The 17,513-nt window shown below is 39.4% G+C and overlaps 1 protein-coding gene across 12 annotated transcripts in view; it reads left to right on the plus strand.

Moving 5' to 3' along the window:
• FRY (FRY microtubule binding protein) overlaps nucleotides 1-17,513 on the plus strand; it is a 337,838-nt gene that overhangs the window by 279,093 nt on the left and 41,232 nt on the right. For all 12 annotated transcript variants that reach the window (XM_042996220.1, XM_015544523.2, XM_042995799.1 and 9 more), the window contains 7 exons: nucleotides 1,195-1,802; nucleotides 2,867-2,964; nucleotides 3,354-3,524; nucleotides 7,502-7,642; nucleotides 9,682-9,861; nucleotides 12,385-12,546; nucleotides 15,219-15,293. In XM_042996220.1, coding sequence (XP_042852154.1) covers nucleotides 1,195-1,802; nucleotides 2,867-2,964; nucleotides 3,354-3,524; nucleotides 7,502-7,642; nucleotides 9,682-9,861; nucleotides 12,385-12,546; nucleotides 15,219-15,293 — 1,435 coding nt within the window. The remainder of the gene's footprint in view (nucleotides 1-1,194; nucleotides 1,803-2,866; nucleotides 2,965-3,353; nucleotides 3,525-7,501; nucleotides 7,643-9,681; nucleotides 9,862-12,384; nucleotides 12,547-15,218; nucleotides 15,294-17,513) is intronic.

The raw sequence follows: 17,513 nt of genomic DNA on the forward strand, positions 1-17,513 counted from the left end.
TTGAGACATGCCTGAACCTTGGGCAAAATCCAAAGAACAAATCTAGTTTTTGAACTATGACATTTTCTTTAGTTTAAAAAAAAAAAAGAAATTATAACACATACAGACACATGTTATATAAGTAGTTTTACACATCAGAAAGATAGAGAAGAAATGTTAGTTCTAAATAATGCAAATAGTAATCCTTTCTCATTTTCTTTTTTAAGACTTTGAGTACTTTTTCAAATTTTATATAATAATTATCCTGTTTATTTCATTGTAAACAGAAACCAAAACTACTTATTTTTTTGAATGAATATATATAAAACTCGTCTGAACTATCACTAAAAACAGCTGGGATTAATGTCGATTTTATGTGAATATATTCCTATCTTAGGATCTTCCTTTTTTATTTTTATTCCTTTTGCTCCCGCCAATGTTTAATTACCCATTTCAAATCCTTCACAATTCTGTATTCTGTTTATATAATTGAGCTCATTTTGCTTGAAATTGAGTCAGTGATGTTATCATAAATCACACTGAGCCTTGTTTCACTTTTAAGTTGGACATTTTTTATGGATAGGTAATTTTAGTATGATTACTAACATCATACATATTTTTCTATATAAACCTACAGATTTATCTCAATCAGTAAGAATTTAGCAGGAATGTTGATAAAGAGTTTTATCTTTTCAGCCTGAAATAGGCTTAGAGATAATTTCTCATAGATTTTTTAGAAGTGTAAAAAAATTCCTTTGATGCAGTTACTTTTTTCTTTCTAGATAATATCCTTTCCATTTCTGTTCTCCTTATCAGTCAGTTAATAGAATACTAAACTTTGTACCTATCAGGTACACTTTATTTCTAAATTACTTCTGCCCAAATTCAAACAAAAATATACGTGAAAGATCAGTAAACTTTACCACCAACCCCTCTTGTTTAGCCTTTCAATATGTATAAGCAGGTATTACGTTTTGTTGTGGTTTTGTTGGTAAGGGTTCTCATTGTTTGCTTTTGTTTTTTTCATAGCTTAAGTTTAGGAATAAGGAAATTTATTACTTTAAGTTTTAGAGTATGGGGGGGGGGGGTAAAGAATAGATAGTGTTTCCAAAGAATGATTTCCCTCCCTTATAGTTTGTCAGTAGATCTTAAAAGGACTGGCTCTTCACTGAAGCGTGTTGGCTTTCTATTGAACTTTTTTATTTTTATACCCAGCTCTTCATCACCAGATTTAAGCTCTAGCACTAAACTAACAGCAAGCAGAAAGAGCACAGGACAACTAAATGTGAACCCTGGGACAGCCAGTGGCAATACAGCAACCGCAGAACGGAGCCGGCATCAAAGAAGCTTTTCTGTGCCCAAGAAGTTTGGTGTTGTCGACCGATCCTCAGACCCACCCAGGAGTGCCACATTGGACAGAATCCAGGCTTGTACCCAACAAGGCCTCTCCTCAAAAACCAGAAGCTCATCCTCCTTGAAGGACAGCCTCTCAGACCCATCACACATAAACCATCCAACAAACCTATTGGCCACCATCTTTTGGGTCACAGTGGCTTTGATGGAATCTGATTTTGAGTTTGAATACCTAATGGCCTTAAGGCTGTTGAATAGACTACTGGCTCACATGCCACTTGATAAAGCTGAGAACCGAGAAAAACTTGAGAAACTCCAAGGGCAGCTCAAGTGGTCAGACTTCTCAGGGTTGCAGCAGCTACTGCTGAAGGGATTCACCTCCCTCACCACCACTGACCTTACCCTGCAGCTTTTCAGTTTGCTGACACCAGTATCCAAAGTATCCATGGTGGATTCATCCCAAGCCATTGGTAAAGCCAACATCACTCATTCTCTTGCACAGTTCTGATGGTTGTTGTGTTTACGTTTGGTGTAATAAGATAATGGGCTTAGTACATTTAACAATTCTGTTTAGAAATGGTTGTTGGGGAATAGTTTGTCATTTATTCCAAAATTACACATAACGTAAATCTTAAAATTATTTACACTGTAGAAGGCATTTTTAAGGCAATAGCATAAAAGGTACAGAAGTAATGTATATATATTAATACATATTAATATATATTAATATATAATATATAATAATAATATAATAATATATAATAACACATTAATATATTAATATTATTATATATTATAATATATAATATTATAAATATATATTATATAATAATATTTATTAATAATATATATTAATATATATTAATATGTATTAATTATTTCTTCATGCTTTCTAGATCGAATTGCATATACAGTCAGTTTATTCCATTTTTCTTGTATAGATAAGCATTTTTTTCTCTTTTTTCTTAACTCCTAAATCTTTTTCTTCTTAGCCTTTTTCTTCCTCTTGAAAATTCTCTTGATTCCCTCTTGTTTTGAATTAAGCCAAATCGCCAGCCGTATTTTTAATATTATGACATGTGACCCAGACTTCTTTTCATGAAGGTATAGCTTAACACAGTAGTACTAAGCCATTACTTACCATTTTAAAGAGTCTTCTTTTACTGCATTACATGAGCAAGACTTAAATTGGTTGGCTTACATCCTCTCAAACAAGCTTTTCTTAAAATATGCTTTCTGATAAAAGTTTCAAACTAGTGTTTTTGTTCGTCTTAATCTGCTTTTAAAAATCTGTGCCAGTCATCCTGATTCACAAACAGTCCATAGCAAGACAGTCACCGTGTCTCAGAATTACAAATCTACTTCAGTGCCTCCTCTGTAACTGGCGTCATTGTTGTACGTTTTTTCCCTGGATTTTGTGTTCAAAAGACTGCTTTTGCATCCCCTCAGAATAAAATCTGCAATATTCCTTCCCACTGTTAACAGTTAAAATGTACCAAATTCAGCTGTCTCCACTGCATCTTCTCCGATCCAGGGTTTCCACTGAATGTGTTGTGTCTCCTGCCCCAGCTGATTCAGCATTTTGAAAATCCCAATCAGTTCTGCAAGGATATAGCCGAAAGGATTGCGCAGGTATGACTTCTGGTTCCACACTCAAGTGGGTCGATATGGGCCTTCAGGAAGGTCCAACGCGGAACAGCAATTACCCAGAGAGGGAAATGAGTTTCCCAAAACCTGAGAATAATGATTGAGATTGCTAGTAATTGACGTCTCTGAGTAGCTGATGCACATTGTCTTTTGGTTTCATGATCGAGAAGACAGGTGGAAAGAATTTGTGAAAATCATAGTAGCTAATTACTGAGATAAGCGCTTTTGCAGCTTACCAAAAAAACCAAAATATATATCAATGTGTTTTCCAGATTCCAGAGCAAAATTGCAAACCTATCTTTTGGCACAATTGCTAACACATCTCCCTATTTATCAGGCAACTTTATCCCTAATTGATTCTCTTCTTTTAAAAGGTGTGTTTGGAAGAGAAGAACCCCAAACTTTCCAATCTTGCGCATGTCATGACCCTTTATAAGACACACAGCTACACGAGGGACTGTGCCACATGGGTCAACGTGGTCTGCCGATACCTTCATGAAGCATATGCTGACGTCACCTTGAATATGGTGACCTACCTGGCAGAGGTAAACTCTTCATTAGGGACAAACCTATTATCGTTTCCATGGCTAAAATATTTATATGGAATGGATAATAATCTCTTAATTTCATTTACTGAGTGCCTATTATATATTATCATAGATGCTATATGGAATCTTTTTAAATCTTCACAGCAAGCCACTGATGTAGATTCTATTATAACAAAGAATCTGAGGCCCAACCAGGTTAAATAATCTGCCATATGTTTAAAGCCAGCCTTTGAACTGAGGTATAACCCACCTCAAAAGCTTAAAATCCTTCTTTTTACTACAGTAATACGTGTCAGAACATTCCAAAAATGGAGAAATGTTATCTTAATTACCCCAGGTGTTCATATGTTATTTAAGGAGTTACTATGTGGCTTGATATATTTATTTTATTTATTTTTTTTTTTAATTTTTTTTTTCAACTTTTTTTTTTTTTTTTTTTTTTTTGGGACAGAGAGAGACAGAGCATGAACGGGGGAGGGGCAGAGAGAGAGGGAGACACAGAATCGGAAACAGGCTCCAGGCTCTGAGCCATCAGCCCAGAGCCCGACGCGGGGCTCGAACCCACGGACCGCGAGATCATGACCTGGCTAAAGTCGGACGCTTAACCAACTGCGCCACCCAGGCGCCCCAGTGGCTTGATATATCTAATGGTTGTTGGCTCTGAACCAATTACCCAGCATATATTTTGAAGTAAACTTTTTATCTTCCTTTTTAAGTTTGTTTTTAAAACCGGAATGAGATTCTTTTGTGCCCATAGAAATGTGTTTCTAGCACACTTGTTCCAAGCCCCTGTTGTCCATTGGTGCTGGAGATACACAGCAAATGAAATGTATTCTGTGCAGCACCTCCAGTCACCCACTAGCTTAACCCACTAGGTCACGAAACCCATGAGGCAAGTGGTCACTGACAGCCACCTCGGGTTAGCATATTCACTATTGCTTTTGTCTGAGGGATATGCATGCATACGTCTTGCCAGGGCCTTTTTGGAAGTGATGAGGACGGTACCTTCAAACTTTTCTTTCAGATATGTCAACAGTGTAGGGTGCAGATAAGTTACAGAATCAATCATTGTCTGAAAGGTTCCGTAAGACTGAACCTGAACCTAGAAGAGGGTCCTTGCCCCCTCCATCTGCGTTGACAGTTGGTCCTGCAGGATTTTGATTTGCAGTCTGGGTCAGCAATGTGTGAGCTGTATTCAGAATGTCAACACCCCAAAGAGCCTCTCTTATATGCCACCCTGCTGCTTTTGACAATCACCTTGGTGACATCTGCCCCACAAGAGCCACTGAGAAAACACACACGTACCGGAATAACTGACGCAAATGCCCTGCTTACAGACGATGCCTGTTTTAAAACAAAGTGAAGTGTAAGTTAGCAAGGAGGCAAGACGTGTTTAGATCACTAGGCAGAGTCAGTCAGAGAAAGACAAATTTCATATGATTTCACTCATATGTGGAATTTAAGAAACAAAACAGATGAACATAGGGGAAGGGAGAGGGAGGCAAACCATAAGAGACTCTTAACTACAGAGAACAAACTGAGGGTTCCTGGAGGGGAGGTGGGTGGGGGCTGGGCTAAATGGGTGATGGGCATTAAGGAGGGCATTTGTTGGGTTGAGCATTGGGTGTTACATGTAAGTGATGAATCACTGAATTCTCCTCCTGAAACCATTGTTAACTACGCATTAACTAACTTGAATTTAAATTTTTTTTTAATAAATAAATAGAAAAAGGAAAAAAATAAAATGTAGAATTTAAAAAGCTTCGCAAATACAAATGGGATGTGGCATATACATACGTACATATTATTCGGACTTAAAAAGGGATGAAGCACTGACACAGGCTGCCATATGGATGAACCTTGACAACTTTATGCTAAGTGACATAAGCCAGACACATAAGTACAAATATTATTGGATTCCACTTGTACAAGGTGCACAGAATAGGCAAATCTACAGAGACAGAAAGTAGAATAGTGGTTACCCAGGGCTGGGGGCAGGGGGTGATGGAGAGTTAGTGTTTTACGGTTAGCAGAGTGTTTATTTGGGATGATGAACAAATTCTGGAAGTAAATAGTGGCAGTGGTCACACAACAATGTGAATGCACTTTATGCCACTGAATTATACACTTAAAAATGGTCAAAATGGTAACTTTATATTATATATATATATATAATATACATGTTATATATGTATATGTTATATATATTTTTTCACTGTGAAAATAAATAAGCGAAATAAATAAATAAGTGAAAATAAATAAATAAGAATAGATTACCTAATTTGTTGTATTCAGCATTTGTCACAAATTGTCACTACAGATTTTGTTATCAACTTAATTTCCCACCATGCATAAGATATACTAACTCCTATTTCAAGCACATATGTATAATTGTAGATCACTGTGGTCAGGATTGCCAGTGAATCTGTTCTGTTCACTTAACAGTAATTTTGTGTGTGTATTTACATGTGTTGACATAGCTCACATAGTGTCATTTTCAACAACTGTGGGATTCTAACAGGTTAAGATAACACAATTTGCTTAAACGTCTCCTCTTTTGCTTATATTCATAACTTTTTTCTATTACAAGTGGTTCTTTTATGTAGACTTCTTATCAGATAATATTCAGGTTATTTCTTCTGGTGGCACTTCCCAAAGTTACTATCCAGGTGAAGGAATATACAAATGTAGTTGTACACGTTTGGGAAATTGGTCTCACAGACACTTTCCCAGTTTACGATACTGTCAACAATGTATAAATGTGTTTTCCCATATCCTCACTATATCTTATTACTCTATTCCTGTTTTCAACCTAATATTTTTATTGGTACTTTAAAATTATTCTCTTTATGTATTTCCTTTCTAGGAATATATTTCATTTTTCCACACAATAGATTTGTATAATTGCCCATTTCCTCCTACATTAACTGCTCAGTTATTTCTTTTGACCACTTTTGATGTGAAATTTCAGCATATATTTGAATCCTTTCTACACTTCTTTATTTAGAATAGTAATCTTTTATCCTGATAAATGTCACTTAGATTTTCTCATTAGTTTGCTTTCCTTTTTGAAAATATTGTTGATATCGTAGTATATGTCCATAAAAGAAAGTTTCGTAGGTACAGAAAAGAAGGGGAAGTGAACAGGAGGAGGAGGTGAAGTAAAGAAAAATCATCCAAAATAATTACATTATCTAGAGATTTCCTTCCTTTATTAAATAACACACACCCATTCACATTGATTTCAGCATCATCTATTACACAGAAATTGTATATCCTTCCTCTTTCAATTAATATTATCTTATATCCTTTACCATCTTTAAAAATGCCATTCTATTGATGATATGATATTTTATCATGCAATTTACCATAATTTATGTATCCATTTCCCTAGTGTTCAGCATTTATATTACTTACAGAGCTATTTTGTTTAGTTTTTTTTTTGTGAGTTTCTTACCATCATAAAAAAAACACCTTAGTAAAATCTCATATATAAATATTAATGTCTATCTCTAGGTTTGGAAAAGTTCCTAGAAGTACATAACTAGTTCAAAAGACATAAATTGTTCTTAGTACTCTGGATGTCAATCGCCAAATTATCCAAGTTACATTTCCACTGATGTTACATTTCCATCTTATATCCTCACCAATACCGACTATTATCACTTGCTAAACTTTGCCAGTTTGATAACCAATAACTTGTGTCTTTTGTTTTAATATGTAATTTTCAATAATTGGTGGCATTCGATGCTTTCCTTTTGAGGTTTATTTTGTTGTATTTCATTTGTAAATGTGGTATTTAGATATTCAAACCTGCTTACATTGCCTTTAATGATAACCTTATGCCTTCAGTAGTTAGGACTTTCTTTTCCTTCCTAAGGAAACGTGCGATCTTAAAGGTGTTGGGAAGCATCGGTGCTTGTGTATGAAAAGGCTGGAGTCTCACTGACTGACCTGTGCCTTGCCTCCCACAGCTGCTGGAGAAGGGTCTCCCAAGCATGCAGCAGCCCCTCCTCCAGGTGATCTACAGTCTGCTCAGCTACATGGATCTGTCAGTCGTGCCTGTAAAGCAGTTTAATGTGGAAGTTCTGAAGACCATTGAAAAATATGTCCAAGTGAGTATTTGGATACCTTCACTTAAGAACTACGATGTTTTGGGGCGCCTGGGTGGCTCAGTCGGTTAAGTGGCCGACTTCGGCTCAGGTCATGATCTCGCGGTCCGTGAGTTCAAGCCCCGCATCCAGCTCTGTGCTGACAGCTCAGAGCCTGGAGCCTGTTTCAGATTCTGTGTCTCCCTCTCTCTCTGACCCTCCCCCGTTCATGCTGTCTCTCCCTGTCTCAAAAATAAATAAATGTTAAAAAAAAATTGTTTAAAAAAAAAAAAAAAAAAAGAACTACGATGTTTCCAGAGTCATCCCAGAAAGACTGAGGCTTCGCTTGTAGCTTATCCTTGGCTGTAGAAGTGTATGGGCGCCAGGCTGCACATTCATGCGTTGATATCTCTAATGCCCTGAGAGCAGTCAGGTGTGGTGGCCGACCACACCGCGAGTGACATACTGAGGAGAAAGACAGGACCAAGCTGAGGCATTTCTGAGCCCCTCAGAGGACGCAGTTCTGCCTCTTGGGGCTCACAGGCCGGGTACTGAAAGCAGGTACCTGGCTGGGAGGGCCCAGCAGGGTTGTATTTGTGGTTTCCTATTTCAAAGAAGGAGAAGGAACCTAGGGCAGGTGTTTCAACATACAAAGGGTTAATTCAGGGATTAAAATTGTCACTTGAGAGTTGAGGACAGTAAGGTTAAGCAACCTGCATGAATGTATTTGAAAATACTACAACAAACAAACACAGGAGTGTACTTGTTGAGTTGCAGAGTTCAAGGGCAGATGCTAGGTTCTATCTGGTTGAACTCATTGGCAAAGCCATACAATGTCAATGTTAGACGTTTTTACCCCATCATCACTTGAATACCACATTGCTTGCGGAAATTATTTAATGCTAAAAATGATTTCCAAGCCTTTTTTATTGTCCGTGTTTTAAGTGGCATTTCTCCAAAAGTAGTCGTGCACTTGGTAGGCGTTCAGTAACACTTTCTCACTTCACAGCAGTCCTGAGGGCCAGGTGTCCAGTTCCTATTTGTCTACAAACCCCTTTCCCCTAGTGCAAAGAAAAAATTGTTTTACTAGACTACCTATTCTAACTAGCTCAGGACTGTGGGCTATCTCTGTTATTCGATATCTTATCTTGAATGGGGACTGATTTCACATTCAAATCATGACCTCCCATTGTGCAGAATTTAAGAGGGAAGGAAATGTGTTTTATTTCATGTGCTCTTATTCCACAGGCTAGGTAAATAATAATTATAACTTTTATCAAGTTCGCTTACCTGTGCTCAATATTTTTATGGGAGAAGCCCATCAGCCTGCCTGGGGCCTGTTAGGGAGACAAAGATCGAAAAACAAAGTGAGTCTCACAGAAAGAGTAGGCATGTGATAAGCCAATAAGGAGAGGAAGGGCATTCCAGGACAACGGAACAAGGAAAGAGCTTGCCTGGTATGAGGAACTCCAAGGTTAGCCTGGGGGGAGGTTACTTCTGTAGGCTGTGCTCAATGTGTGTGGACTCCACACTGCCCACCAGAGGGAGCCCTTGGAGGAGTTTAGGCAGGGAAGCAGCATGGTCTGAAAAGTTCTAGAAAGATCACTGTAGCTGGGGTGGGTATGCTGGACTTCAATAGCGGCTGCAAGTAGGGAGACCAATTAAGAGGCCATTGAAATAGGAGAACCACCAAGGAAGACAGAGACTGGAGGTGGGGAGAATGTTGAGAGTGAGTGGCCAGTAGCATAAATGCATTGGGTTTTTTTTTTTTTCATTCGTACCAAAGAGCTACCTCATTGACCAAAATGGTACCTTGTACTTTTAAACTTCTATTTATTTGAATATGGACAAAATTTGATATTTTCTTATTTGCTTGTTTCCTAAATGTATCTTCTCATCTGTATAAATTTTTCATGTCATTTGCCTTTTACATATGATGGAACTTCCTGCACTATTTTAAATCTGTGAATTCTGACTGATCATAAGAAGTTTCAGTAGCTGGGGGTTGATGCGTTTTTAAAAATGAAATTGTTTTTAACCATTGAATGTTTTATTCCCGTCAGAGTGTTCACTGGAGAGAAGCTTTGAATATCCTGAAGCTGGTGGTTTCTCGATCTGCCAGTCTAGTTTTGCCTTCCTACCAGCACAGTGACCTCTCAAAGATAGAAATACATCGAGTGTGGACCAGTGCTTCTAAGGAATTACCTGGAAAAACCCTAGACTTTCACTTTGATATTTCAGAGGTATGTTATCTGTTTCTGTAAATTTCAGCAGCGAGAACAGGTGACAAAGGTCAAAACTAGTTGTCTGGGGAAGGAGAGACTTATTTTACATTTACTTCAAAGTAAGTTTTCTAAGGCCTGCATTAGGTTCTGGTTTTTAGGAACACAGTGAATGTCGTATTCATTGGGGCTCCAATTGGCAGCATTTAAAAATAGAAACTAGCCTCAGCTATATAAAAATGATTTTTTTGAAAGAGATAACTTTAAAATAGAATGACCATAAGCATTTTAGGGGCACCTGGGTGGCTCAGTCGGTTGAGCATCCGACTTCAGCTCAGGTGGTTATCTCGCAGTTCATGAGTTCAAGCTCCATGTCTGGCTCTGTGCTGACAGCTCGGAGCCTGGAGCCTGCTTCGGATTCTGTATCTCCCTCCTTCTCTGCCCTTCCTCTGCTCCCACTCTGTCTCTCTGTCTCTCTGTCTCTCTCTCTCTCTCTCTCTCTCTCTCTCTGTCTCTCTCTCTCAAAGATAAAATAACATTTAAAAAAATTTTTTTAAGGAATGATCATAAGCATTTTAAAGCCTGACCTCATTTCTTTATCTGACAGGTATCATGTCCTATCTTTATATCCACAACTTTGCTCCCTGACCTCCCAGCCAGACCAGCAAATGACTGAGATTTAAAGAGACACAGAATCTGCCTTTACGGTTGTTTCCCCAAGTGACACGACTTTTTAGACCAGTAAAATGATCCGTATTCTTGCCTCAAGGGAGCGGGAAGGAAGGAGAAAGGGGACTAGTGAACCAAGCCAAGGAATCGGGAAGAAAAGAGAGGTTGGGGGGCACCTGGGTGGCTCAGTCGGTTAAGATCTGACCTCACCTCAGGTCATGACCTCGAGGTTTTGTGAGTTTGAACCCCGCATTGGGCTCTCTGCTGTCAGCACAGACCCCGCTTTGGGTCCTCTGTCCCCCTCTCCCTCCGCCCATCCCCTGCTCACTCGTACGTGCTCTCTCTTGCTCTTTCTCTCTCAAAAATAAATAAGCATTAAATTTTTAAAAAGAAAAAGAAAAGAGAGGGTGGAAGGTAGTCAGATCTGCCTGCTGCTCTGAGAATGGACATTTGGGAAGCCTGTACCAACTCTGAGATGCACAAATACTTTGCTCTCCTGTCTCGCTTACCCCGTGACCCATAAGCCCACCAAAGCAGAAACTATACTCTGTCCATTTTGTAACCAGGGTCTGGTACAGAGTCTGGTGCATTACAGGTACTTAACAAACATTCTTCAACACTGCTGAATGAGTAAGTCCACTGAAGGAATAAACTAGATCTGCTTGTGTGAAACTTACTTGCTCTATTAAGTAGGTAGGTTGTAGTCAGCTTGGGTTTTTTCACACCGTGATCTCAGTGACCTTCTATCATTTCAGTATCCAGGTTAAGATACTCTTTTGCTGCTATTGTGATACCTGCATCTATAGTTCGTGTGTCTGATATTAAGGTGTCCAATCAATAATTTTTTCCATTTGTAACATTCCTTTTTCACATTGCTGGCGGGGAAAGCTACTTTTATTCTTTGGAGTTTGTTCTGTTCCAAAGGGGTACAGAAAGCATGCAGCCACTGGGCTGCACGCCCCAGGGACGGAGCTGCTCCAGAATAAAGAGCCTGGAGAACCAGACGGAGACTTTCCGGCTGGTGTCTACCACCTCTGAGGGTAGGCCCACAAATGGGATTCTGCAGCCCCACTGGGGCTCAAGTTTGGTGGTGCTGCCTACCCAGCTGCCACCCGGCGCGTGTGAAATGAACTCTCAGGAAGTGAAATTTCCAAAGCGTTGCCCAAGTACCTGCCCTGAACTCATTCATTTAAATAACTGAAAAGATACAATCACTCTAAGTAGATTTTAAATAACTGAGAGTATATGGAGGTTGGTGACCAAAGGTTGGGAAGACGGGAAGGAATTTTGGCCTCTTGTTAGAATGATAAGGAATTCTTTTAAGCTTAATCTGAAAACTATTTGCTTTCCTGAATGTTTTGCTTCTGATCTTTACCAGTGGTTTAAGAACAAGCAATTGGATTTGTCTTCAGCTGCTAAAGAGGGTGGGAAAATGTTAACGATGTAAAATGATTTAGAATGTATATTTGAACGTGGGGCACCTGGTGGCTCAGTCGGTTAAGCATCTGACTCTTGATTTCAACTCCGGTCATGATTTCATGGTTCACGAAATCGAGCCCCACATCAGGCTCTGTGCTGATAGTGTGGAGCCTGCTTGGGATTCTCTCTCTCTCCCTCTCTCCCTCTCTCCCTACCCCTCCTGTGCTCACTCTTTCTTTCTTTCTCTCTCTCTCTCTCTCAATATAAATAAATAAACTTAAAAAAAATCAGAATGTGTATTTGAACATCAGGAAAATGAGCCTACTTGTAACACTGAACTTCTCTAAGGTTTAATCAAATAGGCAATGTTTGGTTGCTGCTGGGTGGAGCGATCCCATATTCCACAGAACTATTGAACAGATAGAAGAGTGAGATTTTGTATTCTTTTCTGTCAAGACACCAATCATCGGGAGGCGATACGATGAGCTGCAGAACGCTTCTGGGCGCGATGGGAAGCCCAGGGCGATGGCCGTCACCAGGAGCACATCCTCTACCTCATCAGGCTCCAACTCCAATGTCCTTGTTCCTGTTAGCTGGAAAAGGCCCCAGTATTCTCAGGTATAGAATCCTAGTCCCTGGGATTGGAAGAGAGAGCTCAGGGAGACCTCTCGAGCCCAACTGCCCATGTGATCCCGGGTTCCTCCATCACCATCCTGGCATTGCCCACGTAGGCATCAACACTTCAGTGATGAGTATCCCGTGGCACCCCAAGGGACCCTGTCTTGTCTTGGAAAAGCTCATTTCATTGAGTTGAAGTCTGACATGTGCCGCTGCTACCCATTGGTCCTAGCTCTCTTTAGACTTAGGAAATGAAATCTGATCTCTCACCTTCAGAGAGATAAAGAAACCCTCTCCCCTCTACCACTCATTCCAGTGAGTTCTCTTTTCTCCAAAGACTATATCCTTAGTTCTCCCAACCAGTTCTATACAATAGGGCTTCATAAGAATGCAGAATCTGCCCTTCCGCTTGCTTCCTCAAGCCACACTGCTTTTTATTTTATTGTTTGAAGGTTTGTTTTTTTTTAATATAACTTATTGTCAAATTGGCTAACATACAGTGTGTACAGTGTGCCCTTGGTTTGGGAGGTAGATAGGTAAGCGATGAACCACGAGAATCTACCCACACTGCTTTTTAGACCAGTAAAATGATCTAAATTCTTACCTTGATGGAGACGGGAAGGGGGACGGAAGGGACTAGTGAGTGAAGCTAAGGAATCAGAAAGGAAAAAGAGGGTGGAAAGTAGTCAGATTTCCTGCTGCTCTGTGAATGAATACTGGGGAGGCCTGTACTTTCTCTAAAAGGTGCAAACACTTTGCATTCCAGTCGCCGTTCTGACTGCTGTCCCCTAAGCATGCACTCCAGGGGTCTCCATGGACAGTCTGAGCTTTGTGGAGCAGAACCGGCCGCTGGATCTCTCTGTAGTTCTCTCTCTGTAGATCTCTCTCTTAGTACAGCCTAAGACCGTATTTGCTCAATGGGCAACTGCATTAATGTCATCAGGCTTGCCATCGAGTAAAACCTCTGCATTATTCAGACCTCTTTGGTGACATTAATCACCTTAAGTGGAAAAGGAATTTATTAACTCTCATGGCTTGGCTTCAAGCACAGCTGGATTCTAGTACACAAAATGAGGAACTGGGTCCTTAGACTCCCTCTCCCCTTCCCACTGTCCTCGCCTTCCCTTCCCAGTCTTGGCCCTCCTTTCCTCTCCGGTGATTTCATTCTGAGGCAGACTCTTCTCTTATGAAGCACCAAAAACTTTGAGCAGCTCCAGATTTATATGGTCTTTGCTCCGATGATTTCAGGTCAAAGGCATTCCCTTCCCAACATCTGAAGCAATTCTAGAAGGACTCTTGCTGCACGTGTGAGGGAGGCAAAGCCTCACTTAGTGGGAGAGGAGCTGTTTCTGAGATAAAAAGAGGGACCGTATTACTGGAAGAAGGCCAAATGGGTGGGCGCTGAGCAGAGAACACTTTGCACACGTGCAGGACTCGCCTTCACCCTCCAGGGTTGGAGGAGTGGAATATATAGCATGGGGCTTGCTGGAACATGGCTGGTTCTCAGTAAGGGTTCACTGAGCTGTTGAGTAAGAGAGCCTACTATGCATTCTTAGGGATTTGGAAAAGAGAAGAAAAATAGACATCCCAACACCCATGTTCCTCTGTATGGATTCCTTCCCCGAATTGTAAGATGCCCACTAAAACTTAGGGAAATATTTTAGCAAATCTCTTGCCATTCTCCAACATTAAGGTCTTCCTGTCTTTGGCCTTGATAAAATACTGCATTGGGTGTCCCTTCTACAATGTGGAAAGAAGAATGCAGTGAGCCAAATTCCATTAAGAAAGAAAAGCTATGAGCACTGTTGGCCTCCTAGCAGTCTCCACGTTAACTTAGGTCAGATTAAAGGGGAAAAATCATTTTACAGGGTCAGAAAGATTGCTTTAAGAGCATCTCTGAAGTAATTAACATTTTTTAGGCTCTGGCTTACTCTTCCTTTTCATTCTCAACTCTCCAATTATCCCGAGACCTAGTTCATCTATGTCATTGGAAAATGTGATGGTTTGTGGAAGAATCTCCGTGCTTAAGTGGCTGAAAAATAAGGCTCATGAAGAAAAGCAAAAGGAATTGAATCTGTTTAACTTTAGGGAGAATAAATTGAGAAAGACTTAATATGGCTTACAGATAATTGAATTCTTTAATGCTGCAGAAAGTAAAGTTATTCTCCCATTTGAGGAAAATAAATGTGTGCTAGAACATAATAGATTTAATTTAGGTGAAAGGAAAGCCTTGCTAATGCTGGAAGTTGTAACAGACAAGAAAAGATTATCAAGGGGAATCACAGATATCTGCTGAGTTTCACACCCCTCCCTCAGGAAAATGTAGATCAGCACTGTCAAGTAGGAACATAGTGTGTGTCTTGTTTTTAAACTTTGTAAAAGTTGCCTTTTCTAAAAAAGTAAAAAGAAATAGGTAAAATCAATTTTAATAACATGTTTTAGTTAGCCTAATATATCTCAAACATTATTACTTCAATATGCAACCAATAGTTTGCAATATTAATGAGATATTTTGCATTCTCTTTTTTCATACCAAGTCTTTGTGTGTTTTACATCTCAATTCCCACCACATTTCAGGGGCCATAGCCCTTTGTGGCTAATAGCTATAGTATGGAAACAGATTTGATCACAGAACTCCATGATTAAAATGTGTTTGTGTGTCTCTTTTCCAGAAGAGGACAAAAGAGAAGTTGGTGCACGTCCTTTCTCTGTGTGGCCAAGAAGTAGGATTAAGCAAAAATCCATCAGTAAGTTCCATCATATATCACATTCATGTTGGTACCATATCATTTTTACCTTTGATCTTTTTACCTTTAGAGAAGTCCTCTATGAATTACAGGTATGATATCCACCATCATACCCATACTAGATCATACTCATAGGCTACTTCTTTCCACACTACGATTTTTAATCTCACTTAGTTCAGAAACAGTGAATGATTTTGTTAGCTATTTGCTCTAGTTGGTCTGTAAATAGCACTGTTCCTTTCATTTTTTAAAATTCTTTGGATTTTGTTATAAATATGCCCAGACTACGTTAATATGTATATGTATATTAATTAAATATAAATAAAATATATAATTATATAATTATTTATTACATATAATAAAATATAAAAATAAATAAATAAATATATATATATATATATATATATATATATATATATATATATATGACTATCTCCTGCACCATATTTAATATACATTCTTTTGGGGTATAATTTTACTCTGCGTATGCACACCCCTTCCTACGATGTCATTATTTGACTCATGCAGAATAGGGATCAAAATAATGATATATCATTATAGTTTTTTTCTCTTACATACATCCACTGATGTTACAGTTAAAACAATAACATGCCATTGCGCTTTGGAATAAATGAATAATCACAGTATTAGAACTTAGCTAATATAAAATTTAGCTTTTATAAAATTTAGCTAATACAGGTTGTCTGTGAGACTGTCGTAGCAAAAGCAATAAAGATCTCAGGGTCTGGTTTCACCCGCGTATCTCAACCTCTTTGTTATTAGTAAAAAATAAATAGCTAACTAATTTCCCAAGTGAAGTAAGAATTAGCAAACAATTGCTCAGGGGAGCTGTCTCTGAAATCTCAAAATGTATCTATTAACGTAGTTCACGAGCAGGTGAAATGTTAGAGGCTCGTAAATACTTGCTAAAGTGCAGATCGGTGTTTCTTACCGTCCGGAACGTGCCCCTGCCAGCCAGCAGCTAAGCTCAGCTTATGATCAGTAGATCAGTGGGTTTGTTGCTGCTCCTGCGACCTTACTGAGGGCAGAGGGGACGAAGTGACAGTGGCGGGGTGGGCGGAGGGAGAGTGACAAGCGCCCTTTCCCTCTGCGGGGCGGCCCTCCAGCGAGGACCGTCTCCTATTGCCGTTCCGGCTGGCACGTCCTCCTCAGATCTCAACTGCCTGCTTCCGTGCTAGAAATGTTTACCCAGAGTATGTTACCGGTCGGTCAGAGAGGCAGTGCTAACTGGGAAGAAGAGCCTTCAACTGAGGAAGCCTGCATTCTAGCCGCGTCTCTCACGAGCTAGTTGCCTGGCCTTCAGTGCTATTTCTCTCATAGACCCACTCGCAATCCCTGAGCAAACTGTGTGTCGCGGGCCATTGCGTGAGAACATGGTGCAAGTCACAGGACTGTTCTTAAACACTGGAGGAAAGGGGGACATTTCAAATCCATTCATTCTTTTTACTTTTGAGAAGCACTTGTTATATTAAATAAATACAAACGATTTGCCTGCTTCTCAAGGAAGACTAGATAGACATTGTGATGGCTAAAAAAAATCATACCGTTCACTTTTATTTAACATCAATCTATGTTCGGGAGAGACTGGATAGCAAAACATTGAGGTCCACTTACAGTTTATTTCTACAAAGTTCTACTAAAATGTCCCAGTGGGAAAAAAAACTAAATACAGAAGATGGTTCTAAGATTTTTAACATTCAAGAGGTCTTAATAGGAAAAAAAAAAAAAGTTTTGTTCCGTTTATACCAACAGGAAGGGAATTTAGGTAGAAATTACGAGCATGGCTGCTCACATACTCGTCTGTAATTCAAATGAGCAAGGACTGTAGTATTTGTCCTCTGTGTCTTATTCTTTATTGGTTCCTGGTTTATCTCTGAAAGGGTTAAATGCTTTGTACTCGCAGGCCATTCTATAATAACGTATCTTTGTATCAGTAGTCCTTAAAATATTTTGTGATAATATGCATGTGAAGTGTATGTGCATGTGTACAATTTCCGACCTCAGTTCAGAAACAGTGGAAAATTTCTTGGCTGCTCTAGTTTGTCTGTGAATATACACTCAGTTGTCACTCACACACACACACAGACGCTCCGATGGGATCCAGTCTTCATTAAGAAGCAGCATCGTGACTCGAACCTTCTCCTCCTGTGTGAACTTGTGTCTTTGCAATGAGTTTAATGTGAAGGCACCTGTCCAACA

This window comes from Panthera tigris, chromosome A1 (assembly GCF_018350195.1).
Source record: "Panthera tigris isolate Pti1 chromosome A1, P.tigris_Pti1_mat1.1, whole genome shotgun sequence".
Lineage (NCBI taxonomy): Eukaryota > Metazoa > Chordata > Mammalia > Carnivora > Felidae > Panthera > Panthera tigris.